This window comes from Oculina patagonica, chromosome 13, assembly GCF_052425735.1.
Source record: "Oculina patagonica isolate OP01 chromosome 13, crgOcupat, whole genome shotgun sequence".
NCBI lineage: Eukaryota > Metazoa > Cnidaria > Anthozoa > Scleractinia > Oculinidae > Oculina > Oculina patagonica.
This window is the reverse complement of record NC_135770.1, coordinates 20,242,511-20,263,606: the sequence shown is the minus strand read 5'-3', so window position 1 is coordinate 20,263,606 and position 21,096 is coordinate 20,242,511. Positions and strand designations below refer to the sequence as shown.

Here is a 21,096-nt window from a genome sequence, read left to right as displayed (position 1 = left end):
ATTTTTGCAATTGCCTGATGAATTTTTAACTAATGTAGAAGTTAGGCGTTTACTTATACTAAGGCGATTTTTTTTTATCATTTTCTGCATTTTGCTGACTAACGTGTTAAAGGCACATGGCTGGGTAGCGGGAAATTTTTATACAAATGCGTTTATTCAATTTATCAAGGCCTGTCAACAGTTACGGCTTTTTTCGTGTGATCCTGATAAACCGCTTTTGATCATGTTTTTATAGCATCAGCACAATATAAATAAAAACATGAATTGTTTAACCGTCATCGCCGAACCCTACGATCGTATTTTATGTGTCAATGAGTAACGAAAAGACAAGTTAAGTTTGAAGAAAAACACTGACTAAAGACATGCTTATTTTAAAGCATAATTCTTACATTTTATATTGTTTATTAACGTGAGTCCGTAAAGAATCGAAAATTTGAGACTAAACGCTAGTACCTTGTTGTAAAGGTTTTCCCAGTAGTCCATTGTAAGAATTTGGAACGCCATGAGCAAAGCCCATCCAATGTGGTCAAAGCTGGTAAAACCATTATCAGGGTTAGGCCCAGCGTCCGCTATACATGTGTAATTTACTGGACAAGACCTACGAAAAAAAAGTGAATAGTCTGGTTTAAGAGGGATTGGAGGGATGTTACATGGTTTTTCTCTTTTCTCTTTTTCCGTCTTTTAAAAACGCTGGTTCTTTTTTCCCAACTCGAATATCTGGAGTAAAGTTACTCCTACCTATAGATGCTAAAAACAGACTAAGAGTACAAAAAATAAACATTGGTTGCAAAAATGTTTCTAGAAGATACCAAAATCATTTGGGCCCGGTTGCTCGAAAGCTGATTAACACAAACCCGTGATTAAAAGTGGGTCGAGGGTTCAATTTCTCTTTGGTGCATTTGTTTATATCTTTTATATTTTGTGGAGTTTGAGACAAATAAGTATATAAAAAGAAACCCTCACTGAGAAGTTAATAAACTGGAATCAAAATTCACTCTAATCCTAGATTCGTTTAATCGTGTTTTGAACAACCCGGCCCAGGTATAATTACTATAAGAGCAGTGTGCTGATAAAAACAACCACTCACCCAGCCCACGAAGAGTTTCCACAAATCACAGGTTCACCCTGACGTATGTACCACGCACCTAAAGAGGCAAAATAAATTGACAACAATAGTTACATCAGTTGTTTTAGTTCTTATCAATGAAAAAGAACAGTAGACACAAAGGTTGCAGTGGTTAATAACATCAACTTCATCTTTATTGAACACCCACAGAGCAAAACTCTTGTTACTCGTAGACAAAGTATGTTTTTGTTGTAATGTTTATGTTTCTTTTATGCTTGAAAGTTTTTAAAGAGTGTAACTAAATTTGTCGTAACTGCCAATATGCTTGGAAGACAAGGCAGTGCTCCAGATCCATCAACATAATATCTTTCCTGCAACCCCAAGACGTTCTCAGCTGGCAAAATTGAAACTCTGTGACGTCGTTACGAAAAATTCAAAGGCGACGAGATCGATGAAATTTGACAAAAATTCTGAGAGACGCGTGTTTTTTGAAGGACCATTCGCTGCCATTTTCTAAGGAATAGGGAATATGAGGGCTGTGTAAAATAACACGTCCTGCAGGTTCAGTCAAATTTTACGTCTCAGTCCTTACTGTCATTCTGAACATAATCCATAAACTCTACAGTGAGGTTCACGGGAATGTCTCGAACACACTTGTTCCTTAATTCCCCCACAAACAGCTGCAGTCCAATGAGCGCCATCACAGCAAGAAAGAACAGAAACAAGACCAGGACATCACTCAACAGCTTCAAGGAACGGAGTAGTGTGTTCACCATCGCTCGGAGACCTAGAAATTTGTACAAAATCAAACTGTGGGTTTTATGACCTTTAAAGTCTTACATCCCCTTACACAAAAGGTGCTAGAAGTGGTCTCTTCTTTAATTTTTTTTTTAGGTTCTTATTTATTATTTTACCATTACTGGCAAACAGTCAAGTCTGACACGATACTGAGAATAACCAACAGATAACTACAATGGAGTGGCATTGCCCCTCCTTCATGCTATGTCACTTCTGCCCCTCCTTAGAGGTAAACCTAAAAAGATACAGTTATTTGCCACTGGTGGAGGTTTCTTTCAAACGCTAACTATGAAAACAATTTTAAGGTACCTGATGTTGTAGCTTCTAACACTCACCTGAAACAACCGAGATAGTCCTTAGAGCTCTCAGCACACGCACTGTTCGAATGGCCGTGAAGTTCACAATGTTTGGAGCTATTGTTATATATCTTTGAAATAAGAACAATCAGAAATTGCAGTGAGGCTTATGGTAGGTAATAATGAAAAGAGCAAAATCAGCTGATGTTTGTTGGGGGAGGGGGGTTGGAGGTTAAGAACCTTTTTCGATCGGAAAACAGTGTCCAACAAATTGAATTCTGACCGGACAATTTCCGGAGATGTTATTAAGTGATTTCTGATGAATCAATCAGTAATAATCGGAAATTGTCTAATCTTCAGGTACGCAGTTTGGGGGGGAGGCATGGCTAATCACCCAAACCATCCCCTGGATCTACCCATGCTCTGGTTCCTTGGACTGTCTTTGTGCCGGTTGTAGATTCATGATTAATGTGCGTTGGATTCTGGATCCACAGGTGTCGACCTCGAATCCTGCCGGCCAGTTTTTCACGATGTCGGGCTTTCAGTCACGACTTGATACAAACAAATGGGTACAGGTGGATTTTGGGGGAAACCTGCAGAAATCTTAACGAAGGAACCTGCGATCGACTGGCAGTTCATCACAGTTTTCTTAGGATTTTCATGGTACAAAAACCGAAATTTTAAAACCGCGAAGTACTATTATTGATGAATTTGTAAGAAAAGCTCAGTAAAATGCCAGTGTGGTACGAAATCAAGTTAGCTATGACGCAAAACAAACGAAATGCACTTTGAGCAACACATTGTATTTACCCTAAAACGACGACAATGAAGTCCAGCCAGTTCCAGGGATCTCTGAGGTAAGCGTAACTATGAAGAATAAATCCACGTGACACGATCTTTAAAAGCATCTCCAGGGTGTAAATTGCTGTGAAGAGATACCTAAAAACAACGCAACGTACGATTTTCAGCGCTAACCTGGGAACAAACCACCTGACGACAGTTGGGAAGTCTAAATCGGGACTACAGCAACTGCAGCTGCTAAGCAATGATATTCCTATGCTATAGTATTGGTGTACGTCAATAAAATAATAATTGAATGAATTAACCACATGTAATAACTAACGACTTACTCAGCTTCTTCCGGTGGATCTTTCAACGCAAGAAACACGCAGTTTATGAGAATTACTATGATCACAATCATCTCAAAATATCTTGAATAAAACATTAAGGAACAAATTCTGAAAAAGTTGAAACGTTTTTAATTACAATGATTGTCAGGAAATGAAATCACAGCAATCAAAAACTCAGAAACACACATAACAAATTGATAAAAAAAAAAAACAACTATAACAACGACGACAAAAACAACAACAACAGCAAAACATGTAACTGGTGTCAAGAGCAGGAAAATTCTCATGATCAAAGTCATGATTCTTTTGCATTTAACCGAAATAAAATATCCATGTTATGACTGACAATGTACGGTACAGTGTACGAGTTCCTCTTTAACCACAAATATAGCCAACCACCAAGCACACTTATCATTATTTTGAATCCACTATATTGCAAAAAATTATGTATCTTTAAGGTTACTAAATTTAGGTCATTCTTCCAGACTTGGCAACAATTTAATTTTGCAATTGCTTTGATTGGTATTAGAGGCGACCTCAACTGAAAACTATGGATTCACCAAAATCACTGAAAAAATAGTAACCTTAAAACATCACAACTCTTTAGTAATAGTACTCTCTACTGACATTTTTTTACATCTAATTAACTTCCCTTGACAAAGGATACTGGTTAGTGACCACACTGATTGTCCACTGTCTAAGAGGCTGCAGAGGTCCAAAGAGCCACAAAGAACGTGCTTTGTTAAAGCGGAACACGTGATGGACAAGAGATGTTGTCCCATGCTGACGTAATACAAGGAACGTGTCGTCCGCTGGTACCTATGTGGCATAAAGAATTTATGTTTAATGACGTTTGTGACTACGTTTGTAGTTATTATTACAGATATTTCAGATCTCACAGCAAACAGCCCTGTTGCCTTTACATATACTAAATGCCGCAAAGTGAAATGGACTAGACGATCCTTATTTATACAACATCAAGTCAAAATTTGGGCTTATGAAGATTCAGAAAATCCTTCAGAACGTAGGGACTATCCAGGTGACATCAATATGTTAGGGAGGAAAAATATGGTTCAAATAAATTGCAAAATCATCAAAATGACAAAATTTGAACCGATAATCCTTTAAAGCGGTTCTTTTAACATGATAATTAGTATACCCTGATCGAGAAAGCTCTTGGAATGTTTCTCGTTTCTCGTTGTTCTTGGATTGGTAAAATGCTAATAGAGCGGTTTTCACTTGAGTGTCGAAAGTAAATTGCGTTTGCTTTGGTTTTGCATTACTACGCTTAGTCATTGGTTTAAAAATCTCGTGCCACTTTCTCAGCCAATCAGAACTAAAACCAAAACCAATCGTGACTTGCTCGCGCACGTTTTCCCGCACTTCGTGTCAGCTACATGTATTTGCTTCGAGTTTTGATTGGTTCACTTGATTGTCTGTGTGTTTTGTGATTGACCAGAGCAATTACTTTGGTTTTGGTTTTACGACACTCAATTGAAAACTGCTCTAATAAGAACACTATAAAGGACAGTTCTCCATGTTTTAAACCATTTGGTAAAGTTCCTATTTAACCAAACTGGCGAACGCAAAAGTTATATTATTTACGAAATATTCGTTCTCCAGTAACAAGCAACAACTTCGTCATGAGCAACTCCCTGGCCTTAAATTCGGCAAATCTGTTTTATTCGTAAACCACATGTGCTATACCCACATTGTTACTGGTAGCATCATAATCCTCCAAAGGTATGTTCAAGAAGTAGCTTGGATCTGGTAAACCTTGTGGTGTTGGTTCTTCCGGACAATCTGTATTGTCCATCTCTGAAGTCTGTGGATCAGCTTCACATGTCGCCAGGGCTTGTATCTCTGCAAGGTCCGACAAACTAGCAAACGTCACAACTTTCTTTCGCCTTCGAGGGCTCACTGCAGATTTCTCTTCAGGATCGACCACAGTGAGGGAGGAGACGTGTTCATCGTCTTCATCCTTGATCATCTCGATAGATGGCAGATCCCTAACGCAAGTCATGAAACCCCAAGTCCCGGTGTCTGAATGAAAAAAAAAGCAAACAAAGAAATATATCTTTTTACACATTTTGGTGTGTAGTATCGCTGTATATTTTTACGAGTCTTGCAGTATTTTGGTGAGCCCGAAGGGCTAGTTAAAATGCAAATTACGAATATAATAATATACAGAGAGCACGTCAATTTATCCCAAACAGTGCAGAAAGTTGAAATTGAGTGCAGAAAGTTGAAATTAAATTGATTGACAGGAAAGTCGGAAAGCGCGCCAAAACAAAATGGCGGCCGATGTCGGAGTGTTTGAGAGAGCAAAAATCGAGCAAAAGCATAACGATTCATGAAACGTTTGACCAATTTAACGAAAGTTATAAGTATATAAACCAAAGTACTAGGAATTGGACGTATGTACAGCACAAGAGAGGCTTTACGAAACTACTGAAAGCTACCAATCGTGGATTCAGTTACGTGACGGCTCGTAAAGAAGAAAGATTACAAGCTTGAATTGAAGTTGGACATTTCAGCCCATACCAATACAGCTGAATGAGGATAAAAGCATAAATGCATGACAGAGAGCTTTAAAATTCCCTAGCGGTATCTGGATTTTACAAAGCCCGGCAACTCCGTTATGTTTAAGAACGAATCGGAAAGGTAAGCCACTGAGAACACGTTTTGTTTGTCATCCACTTCAAGTGAAATTTTTGTGTGTGTATTATTAACAAGTAATCACATGATTTTTCTCGTACAATTTGGGATAAATCAGCACTCGTAAATCTTTCAAAGACTACAAATTGCACTCGCCCTACGGGCTCATGCAATTTTGTTAGCCTTTGAAAAATTACATACACACATACACACAAGAATGCCTAAAAGACAACAGAAAAGTTATTCTTTTGATGTCCAGAATATGTCTAAAGAATAGCTTTAGATGTGTGATCAACAATTTAGTTTTTATAATTTTCATGACATCATGAAACCACCTTATGGGACTCAGGGGAGAGTGGTAAAAGCGGTGAGCAGTGGTGATGGCGCTCGCCTCCCACCAGAGTGGCCTGGGCTCAATTCTTGGACTCGGCGTCATATGTGGGTTGAGTTTGTTGTTGGTTCTCGTCCAGTCGTCCTTGCTCCCAGGGTTTTTCTCCTAGTTCTCCGATCTACCTCCCTTCACAAAAACCAACACTTCCAAATTCCAATTCGATCGGGATTACACGGTCCCACAAGCTTATAGCTTTAATCGTTTCCGTAGCTTAATAAAGGTAATAATTCCGTAGCTTAATAAAGGTAATTATTTTTTTCTTATTTTATTCATTCAGAACAAACGGAATGCTTGCTGTGATTTCACCTGCTAGCCTAAAATGTGAGAATGTCGTGACCGGAGGTGGTTTTAAATATCACTTCTGTAAGTACCCTGATGTAATGTTACCTGACATGTATTTATTAACTTTTTGTATTAGCATTATGGTGAAAGACTGTTAGTAGTTCACTGTTCCCTGTTATGTATCGCTAATGAAAATTAATTAGAAAATCGAATGAAAAAACTATTCTCAAGACACGAAAATAAATATAATTTGTCAAATTACGATAATATTTTTATTGAAGGTGACTAACATATTCCATGAAATTTATTTTAAGAAAACAAATATTACTGACAGTGAATTTTATGACAGATCAATACCCATTTTTATAACACTGGTGATAACGTCTTGATACGTTTGCAAGAGAGACAAAGTTCTTATAATTTCTAATAAACAAAGTAACTATTTTTATTCAAAGACATCGAAATTGGCAGATTTAAAAAATTGGAAAGCGATTTGTCAGGCATAATACATTTCTATTCACTTAGTACTTTTCTTGCCAATAATGTTCATTACAAAAAGAAACCTCCATAAAAAAAATGATTTTCAATGGATGAATTTCGCTTTTTGATCCGTTCTTTCACAACAAACTTTTTCAACCCATGTTATCGAGAATTGTTTCAAAATTACTTTATTGTTGCATGATACTGTAGCTTTATTTCTATTGGTGACGGAAAATACCCTCAGAAGCAATAGTGAACGATATGTTTCAATGTAACAATGGGTATTTGTTAATTGACTGTTGTTGAAGCCCAGTTTTGAAATTAAATCGTCATATGTTTCTTTGCGGGATTTCTTGGTGTAATATTATTTTCCACAGTTGTCAAAAAATTCGTGTAAAGCGAAAACATTTATTGCCTGAAGCGCAGTCTTTATCGTTATAATGACTTTTTCGGATATGATGAAAATTGTTTCCCGCATTCACTAGTCTAAACAGAATTCAAAGAAGTATCGTGCAGAATCCGGAAATTCAGTCGGTCAAGGTCGCAATAAATTGAAAATTTCGATTTTCTTATTGTTACAGATGACCTGGTGTGCTGTGAGCTGATTATTAAGCTAAGCCTGACGGGAGACTAGAAAAAATTAAATAAGAAAGACTTCAAGAAAGATGTAATGGCTATCAAGGGATTTAAAATTTTATAGCTTACAGCATCTGGTATGGAAACGTTAACTTTTCTTAACGAGTGAGATTTCGTGTCGTAATTTTGCAAAAAACTTCAGGATTGAACCATTAAACACTCGAACTTATTTTTTTTAAACTTTTCAGAATACAGCAAGTCACAGAAGCAGATCTGTAAGCTTTGATCCAAACAATCAACTCATAACAGTCTCGACCGAACGCCGGGGAATCAAACAATTTTGGGTATGTATTGACTACAGTTGTTCGAGTGTTTCAAAGTAAACCGCAAAGTTATGTCTTGAATTGGATAAGAAGATCGTTATATTTGCAAAATACAATACCAGTGTAGATTATCGAGTTTGTGGTCGATTTATAAATTGTTTTAAATGGTTTATAGGTCAACTTGAATTGCTTGTGGAAATTATAAATATATAAGGTTTCAATATACCAATTTACCGATCTGCAAATGATGAAAACAAAAGCTAGCGATGTTTTAATTTTTTTTTTTGTTTTAGAAAAACGATTAAGAGTACTGGCGAAAATGGTATAGCACCTTCATAGTATCATCTCATTATTACTTGAGTTGTCCAATAAAAATTTTGTTTCTAAAATACTGAATTTAATGTTAGTCCTTCTAATGTCACTGCATATTGAATGCTGCTACAAACAGCATTCCCTTACGATTTGAAGAATTTGTTGGTAAACTAGTTTTTTTGTTTCGAACGGATACACCTTATTACACCTACTTGAAATCCACTACCATTAAAAAAGAAAAGGCTTACCCTTCATAAAATCTGAGATAATTTAATAATTAATGGTAAGGTATTGTAAGTTAACGTTCCAATTACCTATATAGAGGAGCAAATTGCCAAACTGAAAGGCAAAATTTCGCGAACTGAAGCTTTCAGAAGATGTATAACGTAAATGTAAAAACAGTCTGTTTATTAGCTTTCATCAATGTCACTGACAATAAATAATTCGCCGTTTTGAAATCTGTTTCTGCTCCAACTCACCGCATTTCTACTGATTTCTGATCGCGAAGTCTTGCAGTTGGGAAGATGGAATTTCTTGATTTTCCCTCTCTTCGTCTGACTTTCGACAAACAAGAAGCTCTTTTAAATAATTTCAAGTCATAAGAAGTTTTCTTCTTCGTGTTAGCATTTTCCTGCTCCTCAGTAAAACATTTAATTTGGCTTCAGTGAACTTCACGAATCGATCTCGATAGCTCGCCATTTTCAACCGGCGTTGGCAGCTTTGCACAAACAACCGTGCAAAGGCGGGAAATGACGTCATCGATATCCTCACTAGCCGATGAGGATATGGAAAATACGCCACTGCAGTCCCGGATGCAGTTTCGTATGAATTTTACGAGTGGGCGGTCTATTTTCCAGTAAAACACTCGCGGCTATATAATAAATAGATGTTAGCAACTTAATGACGGAGCTTCCCTTTCCGTTTAAAACATGAAAAGGCGAATTTCGTGTTAAATAGCCGTTTCTGGAATTGTGAAAATTGACAAAAGCTTTACTAAAGTATTTCGATTACTCATTGAAGAAATGTCTTGAATTTTGACGCGTACGCTAGGAACACAGCCCTGTGTAGCACTGTCAATTACAATTTCCTTACCAATAAGCAGAACACATAGAGACACGATGTCACGTTTATCAACATCTTTCTCGTTGACAAAGCTTTAAATGGTATCATCGTGTAAATACAGATTAAAATAAAAGCCATAGAAAAACTGACAGTAAAACTCCGCCTTAAATCTTGGCTAAAACTATATATTATGGTTGTTACACAATACTTAGATCAAAATGTGGTGTAGCCCTCACACTGAAATGCATTATCTTTGCCAAATTATTCTCACCAGCCTTGCACTAGTTTAGCCAAAAATGCACTTGAAAACTTTTACAAACATCTTTTAAATTTGTAGTTGAAATAGCGCCCTCAGTGCTTCTCAATTCGACAGGCCTTTTATTTAAAAACAAAGAGCCAATGCACGTATTACACGCCTATGCGTGCTAAGACCGCATTCTGGGCATCATAATCAAGTTCAAGTAGAAATAGACAATCCAACTCGTTATGCAGTTTGAACGCTAATTTTCGTTCAGGCTGTTGCGGTTAAAATTATAACGCCTTTACTCATCGAAAATGTCAGCAATTTGCTTTATTTTATTTTATTTTTTTTTTTACGTAAACAATGTCATGGTCATGTAACATGAAACAATCTAAAAACATTTTTTCTTAGAAAAAAATTCCCAAATTATACCTTGCTTTACCAAAACGAGCTTTCGGGGTCATTCCAAGTAATCAAACAACGTAAACAACGTAAGAGGCTTCACCTACGCTGTTTGACGAACCTCGCAGTTTTTGATATAATAAGAAAAAATCGGCCGACAACGTGTGCTGCGGAAACATGAAGAAATTCACCTCGGAACCAATTCCTTTCTCCAGAACAGTGTTTAAAAGAAGCAAAAAAAAAGCAAATTACAGAGGAACCTTTACGAGCACCAACGGACTGTCAAAATATGATCGTAAGTACGAAAATGAATGACTGACCTTTATCCCGGGCCAATAGAAGATGGCTGTAATATTAAGGAAGTCACAAACTAAAAGATAGCTCTAAGGCACACGATCTTTGAATGTAGTTTAAACGCTGAATTCTAGAACAAAAAAGAGAACAAAACAAACTTACATGTAAATTCGACGAGCCTTTTACTAGAAACGTTATTGTCTTAAAAGGATCTGACCTTGTGTTAATGCAAATTAATCAGCATCAGAATTAAAGATACAGAGAAATGAAAAATACAGACATTTGAAAGATAAGGACGATTTCTAAAGTAATTTCAAGAATGACTTCCTGCATTATGTCGTTCTGAATGACTTTAGGCGGTCAATGTTATTGCCATTCAATGCTAATTGCAATTTTAATTTTATAGACAAATTGATAAATATCTAACATCTTCATGTCACACCATATTTCAAGTTAAGCTCTTCACCGTTTTTTTTTTCTTTCCCTTAAATTTTATTTTAAATGTAATCTAGCACGCCGAGAATACTAATTCAGATTTTGGCAATATTCGTTGAAGCTCTTGAAATGTTGCCCATTTTCAACATCCAGTTTTAAGATAGCATTCCAAGAACAATCCGTGTACAAGATAGGCTAGTAAGTTTTTTTTTCTTTTATATCTAATAAGGTTAATCTAGATCGTATTGTAACTGTAGTTCGTAATGTATTGTTAGCTTTTTTTGTGTGCAAATAATATCTGTTAGTGTAATAATAACGCTGTTAATGTAATGTTTGTAAATGTGTGAGCAATCAATAAAAAAAAGAACAATTCCAAAGATTGCACGATAGTTTGTCGTCATCAAGATTTATGACGTAACTTTGGCACCTGCCTTCTTACAAAAACCGCTGACTCAGCCAAGCCGTAAAGACAAATTGGGCAGTTACTCTAATTTTGTTTTTTAGAACGTTAAATTTGCAAAATAAAATACCAGTGTAAATTATCGAGTTTGTGGTCGATTTATAAATTGTTTTGAATGGTTTATAGGTCAACTTGAATTGCTTGTGGAAATTATAAATATATAAGGTTTCAATATCAACCATGATAATTTACCGATCTGCAAATGATGAAAACAAAAGCTAGCGATGTTTTTATTATTTTTTTTGTTTTGTTTAAGAGTACAGGCGAAAATGGTATAGCACCTTCATAGTATCATCTCATTATTACTTGAGTTGTCCAATAAAAATTTTGTTTCTAAAATACTGAATTTAAATTTAGAGTTACTCTAATTTTGTTTTTTAGTTTTCTCTTGATTGAGGGGGGTCGCCCAGTACCTATCGGAACGAGTTACTCCATTGGTCCTGAAAACAATAGATAACAAGTCAGAACAATACCCCTAACGTTACCCTAGAAGACAATAGATCTAGGGTAGTGTTTACAACGAGCGAATGAAAATAGAGGTCCCAAAGAGGAAGTGACTTACTGGATTGAGAAAAAAATGAACTAAATTTTCTAGCCGTCGTATCAACCTTTCACAGTTACCTCGTGATACGTTTTGACGAAGTTTTCAGTTGTAACTAACACATAGTCTTGGTAATTACTCGGTTTCTATAGTTTGCTGAATACAGTGCCCTTCACCTGCCACTTATAATTAAGTGCCACGGATAAGCTGAAAATGTTGAAAATTGATTAAAGAACAAAATGATGTACAGGTTACGTTCACCAGTAATATCAGAATAACAAAGCACCCACGTGTTTCCTATACTCAGAAAAGAGTGTCTGACTTCATAGTTAAGCCAAGCTCCTGAAGGTCGCCTATAATTATTATTCTTTTAAGGGTAGTTTGTGCAACAACTAAGTATTTTTTTGGAAAATCACAAACGCCAATTTGTTTCTATCATGTGTGCTTTAGCTTTATCTTTGCGAGGCTTGAAAAGGGATGGAATGGGGCGACGGGGGAAATCGTAAAAGATCGTGAAATATTTATGCAAAATGAAATCCTAATCACAACATTCAGTTTTTGGCTTCTTTTAAATAATATTTTGGCATTGGGCGTTTTTGGTTGACCGCAGAATTCTAAATATAAGGTTTAGGTCGCTCAATATTTTTAACTTCTTTTGAAGTCTATTAACCTCTACTTCAGTTTAAGACGTTTTTAATCCAACTGAAAGCTTTTTTGGTGTTTACCAGAAAACGTGAACTTGACCCAACTAAATTTTGTTCTCGAACGAAGGGAAAATTTCATAAACGTTTAATTGTTTCAAAACCATTAACTCTTCAGTTAAATTTTGAAAATTTTAGGCGATACAACCCAACAAATGCTGTTACCTTTTCTTTAAAAGGCTCGCTCCGACTTCAAGCCATTTGACCAATATTGGCGATGACACTTTCAAGAAAGATTAGGCTCGCTTTTGAAAGAAATTTGACACTAAATAAATCATGTAGTGAGGAAGCCTTGAAATATGAACCAAAGTTTACTATATGAAATAAAATAGAAAGCAGGCTTTGATTACATGAAAATCACAACACTCTGAAAATAAAAAAAGAAACCGCGTGAAACGTTTGCTCGCGAGTCGCGATTGGTTCTTGTTTTAACTGTGATTGATCGGGAAAAAAGCGCGAGTTTTTAAACCAATTACTAAACGTAGTAATAAAAAACCAAGGCAAATGCGAATTACTTCGACAATCAAGTGAAAACCGGCCGCCTCAAGTTTTAATCCAAGCTAAAACCTAAACATGTCCGTGGGTAGTAGTTATTACTGCGTCTTTTGACGTCAATATTCTGGCTCATTTTAAGCCTTTTACCTTCATCTCACCAATAACAATCAAAATTGAAAAGAAACATTTTTAGATATAATTCAAATTTAAAGGGCAATGTTTATGCTCCTGACTAGACACAATATAAACTATTTAAAATTTATCTTCAAAATACTGGAGTGCGTTCGTTTTCTGTTTTTTTTTTTTTTTTTTTTTTTTTTTGTCAGCCGTTATAACGGAGTTTCGTTAGAATCAAGTAGTCGCTGGTATTCCACAGCAAAATTCACGCGGAGCTTGTTTTATTAACTTCCAGTTTATTTTAACTTTGCATAATATAACCGCCCACCAGCTGCAGTGTTACGATATCCCCGTAAAACCCTATCCGCTAATTCAACAAAATTGTTGTCACAACATCACCCCTTAATCCATTCAATTCAAAGAAATGCAAACCCCGAAAGCGCTTATGTAAGCCTCGTCGCTGATTGGCTGTTTTTTGCTCCGTGACTAATGATTTTGTCAGCCATAGGGTGAGGAACATCCGGTGTGCGTTTTACTTATCATTGAATGCTTATTTCACTCAAATAAAAAACACGCAAACTTCAGAATCGTGTAAAAAAAATTTCGAAGTTATCAAAAAAGTTTCTTTAGTTAATGCTACAACTGTTTTAAAAGGCTTTTATTAATAGTTTAAAATAAAGACATGGATTATTGAGAAAACAAATTGTTTTATATGTATAGTTCTCACACGTGATTGGTCAAGAGCCAAACAAGCACAGCAAAGCCTAAACTTACGTGGAATGTTTAATATCTGTTGTGGTTCAATTTTACTCTTGGTAAACTCTGGTATTCATCTTATTTATTTATTTTTTCATTGCCATACATGCACCAGAACTAATGAAAATACCAAAATTTTACATACATAGTATATCTTATATAGTACTGTATAATTCTATTGCTATAAACGCTGTAATATCTACCGTTATAGGCTATTCACCCGTTCCGGAATTCTGATATTTCACATATTACTCTAAGCCGTGTTATCTTCAATAAAATTAAACGTTTTACAGAAAACCGAGCTACACTGGAGGGGCGCTCGGGTTTTTCTGTAGGAGGGAACTTCAGCTAAATATTACATTGTACTACAGAAGCAGGTGATATGAAGGAAATTAGGAATATTGAGTCTCCCTTCTGTGAACTGTTTCGTAAAATGTAATTAATTACATGCTAGGGACAGGCATAAAAGTAAGATGAATGAATTGATCGCTGTATTGAATATTCGCTACAATTTCCATTTCATTACAGACGCACGGATGAAGAGCTGAAAGTTTATGGCGCCGTTGTATCATAAATATTTTGCTATCGCGACAGTAAAGAAATATTTTATGATTTTAAGCTTTAAATAAGCCTTAGGCTACATATAGCCTCGAGCAAGGCGTACGCATCAATAACGTTGAGAAAGCAGAACTTTAGTTCAAGGCTAAATAGTAGCTGCATTACGCGATGAAATTGGCATTTATCAAAAATCGTTCTCTTGGAAATACTAAACGCTTCCTTGAATGCTTGAAAGGCAGTTAAAAAACTTTACTAGAGCGTGCTAGAAATCCATGCCTTTAAAACACTAACGCTTATTTTAGTTAGTTTATAACACAAACAATACAAACATTGCAGAATTATTACTCCGCGTGCTTAAGTCGCTTTTAATGTTGGCCCCAAACAGCGAAACACTATTAATTGAAGCGGTGACTGCAGTGGCAAATAGTCCTGAATTGTCATTTTGCATTATAGTCTTTCAGCACAAGTTTTACTGACATTTTGACACAAATTTTTTTACAAGACACACTTAGACATCACAAAACTGCAGTGCAAATAATATCGTCTGTGTCTAGTTCTCATTCAAGCCGCCCAAGCTAAAAAAAAGCGGTTCATATAGTACCCTGGAGGCTTCCTAAAAATTAATCAAATACACCAGCATAACTTCTTTTTCTTAGCCAATCAGATAAGAAGAGGTGCAAAAAATAACCCAAATTAACGATTTTTGATTGACGTGTACGTGTATCTTACATTTGAAAATACGATGCACCCGTCAGGAAGCTAGTTCATCTCTCACTGAGTGTATTTGTTGCCTCATAAAAACTGGAATGGTTCTCCCCATTTTGTATTTTCTAGAAGAAATTTCAGGCTCCCAAAACATTTGCCGGCGTAGTTGGAGGATTAAAGACTAGAAACGTCTTGTGAGAAGTTGTTCTGTTGAGCATTCAATAATGGAAAACCTAAGGTAGGTGGATTGCTTCGTAGTTTTCTTGCATTAAATTTTGTTTGTCCATCTCGACGCACTTGTTTATTTTCTCCTTTGTTTTGGTAAGTTGTCGTAAAATACTCTCGCAAGTTTAACTTTTGCGTGGTATGGTAAAGATTGTTATCTTAACTGTACCTAACTACAGCTGCTCTGATCAAGGAATTGCTAAATTAACAGTTTTTTAACTTGTTGCTTTATTGCGAAACCCTTCGCTTTAAATTAGGAGGCAAAGCTTTACAGGTATTTTGAAACTAGAAGCAAAACTGATCTGAGTCTTGTTGCCGCTGTTGCTAAACTGTAACTAATACATAATACTTCCTTTTGTTCGGTGTTACAAAGACTGTCGCTTTTGCGGCAAGGTATGAATTCAGACGGAGGTATCATGACACATTCATCAACTTAACTTAGGACTCACCTATAAAGCCCCATATAGCAATCAGAATTCATGCTACATATACTACACAAAATAGGCTTTTTCTGGATCCTTTTATAGCTCTATAAACAACGAATGATTGATATGTTGTGACCTGTATTCAGAAGTGAGAGAATAACGCGCTGCAAAGTATATTTATTAAGCCAGTGAATTCAGTGTATTTTTTTAAATTTTCTGTTCTTTATTTAAGACGATTTTGATGTTCAGAAATGTATTTATTGATCAAAAGTGGTCGAATTTTTATTGATATTTCAAAGCATTTCTTTTCCTTAAAAAAATCGGGAAAAATTTCTTTGTAGTGTAAATTTTCTGCTTTAACTCCAGATATCTAGAAATCCTTCAGAAATCCTTTTAAGGCTTCCTGATTAAAAACATCCATGCGTGCTGAGTACGAAACTGTTTTATCAGGACCAACATTTGTGGCGCTATTTTCGTCTTCATAAAAAACTGACATAGGTTTAAATGGTAAAGTTTATATATTTTACAGACAAAACTTATATTTCTTTTTTTTCTCATGAGTTCAATGCCTTTGCATGACTGACGAAAAAATTAAGAATTGGAATTGTTTTGTTTAAGATTAACTACAAATACGACATTTATGAAAGAAGTTAGATGACAATTGTAATATACCTTCAATACTAAGAATATAAATAATGTATTAAAGAACTCTGAAAAAAATTTTGAAATATTAAAAATTTTCGCATTTGCGTTATTGGAATTGTTGCATTAAAGGGTTTTTGTACACAGGAACATCCAAGATCGCTATTAAAATACCCATAAATCTCAATTTGGCTTTTACCACTTCCTGTTTGGGCATTTTAAACATCGTTTAAGTGTCTCAGTATTGTAGACCTCCGGAAAACTCTGTTATAACCAAGCATAAGTTCCTTCTTTTAAATTAACAGTTTTGAATACTAAAGAGATTAGATTGTATTTGGTTTTGTAATGAACTACTAGAACTGCTAGACATGTTATAAGGTGAGGATATAAGGGCCTGTTTACATGATTCCAGAATGACTTTCATTCCGGAACGAATTCATTCCATCCGCATCACATTTCTCTGTATTTGTTTACATGATACCGAGACGAAAGTCAAGTCATTCCGGAATGAGTTCATTCCGGTTTTCATTCCGGAATGAAAGTTTCGTTCTGGAATGACATTTCATTCTGGTATCATGTAAACCCAAAACGAAAATCGTTCCGAGATTAAATCGCAACTCATGAAACCGCATACGGACTCCGCAGTTTGAATTCAGAGCGAAAAAACGTAATAGCATTTACTGTTTAGCCCAAAGAAGCAGCTCTATGGTCAAATTACTTGTTAAAATTGTAGATACGGCCATTTATGGGCACAAAAACATGTTTGCGCGAAACAGGCGCTATCTTGTTTTGATCTCGCGCGAACAGCGCGCATGTGAAAATGCCTTTGGTTAAACCGGTCGACTCTGTCATGTAAACGCAAAACGAACTTCATCCGAACGAGTTTCGTTCCAGAATGAAAGTCATTCCGGAATCATGTAAACAGGCCCTAATATGTAATATGTAACAAATAGAAACAACGGGAAAAATAAACCTCGTAGTCGCGTTTACAAAAAAAGCCTACAAAATAAAGGCTTCAACGGGATTTTGATCTATACCTTTACCTTTGTGTTGGGATGCTGATTTTTCTTTAAAACTATGATATACATAGAATGGTAGTACGCGACAGAAGTGCATAGGGACACACAAGGCACGGCCGAGTGCTTCTCGCACATCTCGAGTGTTCGTTAAAATTGCTAAGAGCTTATATAACTTTACAATTCAGGGAGAGCAATTTTTTTCTTTCTTTAAAAAAATGTTAAAGAAATTGTGAGCGCTCAAACTAGTGAAGTAATTAAGCCACACGCGTGAGCCGCGTGCTTTCTTTATGAAGCTGCAATGAATTCAAACTGGCCAATCATAAAAGGAAAAAAATTCTTCGATAATTTTTAATGATATATAAACAAGGAACAGTCACAGAAAATTATAGCCGTGAGCAACAAGCCCAGTTGGCGAACCTTACAAACGATTAGCTTAAATTTTAAGTATTTTTTCGAGATTGTCTCCGTTCTCCTTTTTCTTTCGTTCTTGGATTACTGTTCACTCTTTGGTTTTTTTCTACTATTTTTTTGAATGTGTTTTTATCTTTGAATATAATTTTCGTTTTCCTCGCAATGCTGAACGCACTTTGACATTGTACATTCGACCAGTTGGAAAATAAAAAGATAATCCAAAGGAAAAACAAAGCACGTACGGGACTTTCGGAACGGAACTCGAACATATGACATCCTTGTTATACTGGCGAGATGTTGTAACAACTGAGCTATAAAGTCGTTGGGACCGTAAATTAAAACATATTTAGGCCAGGTTGAAACTGTGTTTTGCTTGTTTGGTATACGGCGTGGCTTTCGTTTCCTTATATGCTTTAGTTTTAGATTTACGTGTGTCAGAAGTAATACCTGAGGCAACTATTGTTAGCAGCTACTAATTTTAGCGATTTTAGCGAGTTCAGCTAACATCGCCACATTTTGTGCTCACAAAGCTTGTCTGAGTCAAATTTTATACTCGTTAAATTTAATTACCTCCCCTCCCACCCCAAAGGGAAACAAAATTAGCATTGTCAGTTTCAAGTGAGTTTGTTCTTTTACTGAACTTTTATTTCCATCTTAGCTATATGTCCATCATTTTAAATTTTTCAGAAAATCGCTTAATTAAATAGTCGCTAAATCTTGCTCTGAAAAAATTGTTCAAAATAAGTAGCCGCTAAAAATAGTAACCTTATTAAGGTATACAGCATGTGTTTTATAGTCTGATACATATGGTTTGTTAGCCAATCGTAGCGCATACAATGTCCATTCTGTGTTATATGCATCATTACTTTTATTCGTGGGATATTGATTCCATCAATGACAGATACATTTTTAGCCCAATAAATGAGCCACAAAAATTATCAGACCATAAATAGTTTTCAGAAAGAGTTATGGCAGTAAACGTGGATGTTAAAAAAAAAAAAAAAAAAAAAAAACTGAAATTTTTAAGCCTTCACCAAATGATTCGTGTTTTGAAAGCTTGCTTTTGCTTTTTCAATCTTCGACGACCGTTCCCATTTATTCTGTGACAAAAGGAAAGAAAGGTTTATTTCTCTTTATTTCCTTTTTATAAAATGAACATTCAAAATGACTTTTTCCCCATGGTTTATGGTTAATCGTGGCTTTCAGGTAATAACAATGCGTTCATTATTTTGTAAAAAATAAAGCAATCAGATTTTAGAGAAGAATTTTACATGCACGATCTTGGAACTAAAAGATTCAGCCTTGTGGTCCTCTTGTGTTTTGTATGAAGAGACATCATGGCGATATATAAGTAAATTTAGGTGACCATAATATGATTTATCCTACCCTGTCCTTATTAGAGTTAACAGTGTCCTAGCGAGTTACACTTGGAATTATATCTAACTATGATAAACAGATACCTTAATGGCGGTTTCTTTTAACTGCTTTAAACGTACTGGCACAAAATTAGGCTTCTCGGAAGTTCCTGCAAAACGAAAAATACAGGATATTGCTCATTTGCGAGGTAGTCCGGCTTTTCGGGTGAAGTTTAACATATTTTGCCTCACCCAAGAAGTTTTCTCAGTTAACACAGATTTAACAGACAAAACTATTTGGATTAGGTGAACGCCGTTCGTATCACCAAAGTTATTTTCTCTGTAAAATCTATATAAAAACACTTTTTAATTTTATGTAAGTTGGCTCTTGAAAACACCAAAATTAATCGACGTTCTCTCGAAGGAGGAGACATTTAAACAAGAAAATTGTTTTGTTTTGTTGTTTTGTTTTCGTAAGGTCATTTTTTTTAAAAGAGTCAATCAAACCAGCCCTGATAGGTTAAAAATGATTAAAACTCGATTTCATTTGGCTGTTTCACTCACGTAGGGAACAAAAAATCTTGTAACCGAAGCATATTAATCAGTGAAAGGTCCCAATTAGTGGTTGATTAACACAATTAGGAATGCCAAGGCAGAAACTTTGAAATCACTCTTTTCCTTGACACGATACTTAGCTTAGCTTTTTCAATAAAAATAACTACTTTTGAGAAGAATATGTTTAAGCGTAACCCGATTACAAAAAGCGGTCATCGTATTCGGAAATCTCTCATTTAATCTTAAACATCAATATTCTAAAAAACCCTTTTCGAATTTTTGTAAAGACACCGCTGATTCCCGATAGATATTTTTCAAACATAAAATTATGCTTTTCACCTTGATAATAGGTGAATTCCAGTCACGAAGCGACAAAAAGGCGAGGATGTAATAAAACTGAACAAAACTCATAAACATCTTTTATCATACTGCACGAAATGATGAATTTTGATTGATTTGCGAAAACCATTCCTTGTATTACGTAGTACTGCTTTGCCTTTTTAAGGTCTTTCTACAGCGGCAAGACTTGCTTTCTTTAGTCATCTACCTGAAAGCGATGATCGTTTCACAAAACATAAACTTACATTTGGCGTGGTTTTTATGCTGTTTGTATAAGCTAACTACGACGGAAGTTAGAAAACGAATTCTGCAAACTATACGATTACCTGAAAAAATTTTTCCACAGTGGGTCAAACTTGAGAATCATGCATCGTTCCCTCGCAGATTTAAAGACGTGTTACCTTTCATCAGTGCTTGAGGAAAATGAATATCATGGTAGCTTTTTAATTCATATTTGGATTACCCCGTGCCCGCTAAAATAGATTTCATCACAAGGTGTTGACTCGGAAAATTATTTGCGGTTTGGAAAAGAGTTGCCCGGGTTATAGACAAAAATCCTTAGCCAATGACATTACGCTCCACAAGGGCGCCGAAAATTGGTGTTATTTTGTCCATGTTTGCAAGAACAATTCAGTGATCCAATTTGCAAATCAGCTGTGAATCAGCTTTCACTTTGAAAGGAAAACGTTGCTGAAGTCAATTTCTAGGTGGAAAAAATCACCATTTAAAAAAGGACTTTGTTTTCGTTATGTGGTGTTTATCGTATGATATCATTTACTGCATTAAATATTGAAAAGGGCTCTCGAGGCTGCGGGCATCGAAAACTTGTTACCGTGAGCAACGACATGCGTTACAAATCCATTAAATTGACGTTTATTGGTGTTCCCCGTATCCGACCGGTTGATAAGTTTTGGTATTCACCTGTTCTCGGCTTTTTACAGGCGTCAACCACAAAGTAATTTCGTCAATAGATTATTCAGAACGAAATATTCCATTCCTGTCAGCTGTCAACGAAATTGAAAAATATTGGTTGATAATAACAAAGG

General features: G+C 35.7%; 1 protein-coding gene across 1 annotated transcript in view; it reads right to left on the bottom strand.

Annotated features, from left to right (window-relative positions):
- Positions 1-20,463, bottom strand: part of LOC144634223 (sodium channel protein 1 brain-like) — a 34,180-nt gene extending 13,717 nt beyond the window's left edge. The window contains exons 1-10 of the mRNA XM_078493115.1: positions 20,377-20,463; positions 19,262-19,326; positions 5,002-5,333; positions 3,958-4,109; positions 3,291-3,371; positions 2,971-3,099; positions 2,200-2,291; positions 1,659-1,853; positions 1,088-1,145; positions 454-598 (exon numbers count right to left, since the gene is read on the bottom strand). Of these exons, the coding sequence (XP_078349241.1) occupies positions 454-598; positions 1,088-1,145; positions 1,659-1,853; positions 2,200-2,291; positions 2,971-3,099; positions 3,291-3,371; positions 3,958-4,109; positions 5,002-5,313 (1,164 nt within the window). The 5' untranslated portion in view covers positions 5,314-5,333; positions 19,262-19,326; positions 20,377-20,463. The remainder of the gene's footprint in view (positions 1-453; positions 599-1,087; positions 1,146-1,658; positions 1,854-2,199; positions 2,292-2,970; positions 3,100-3,290; positions 3,372-3,957; positions 4,110-5,001; positions 5,334-19,261; positions 19,327-20,376) is intronic.
- Positions 20,464-21,096: the final 633 nt, after the last annotated feature.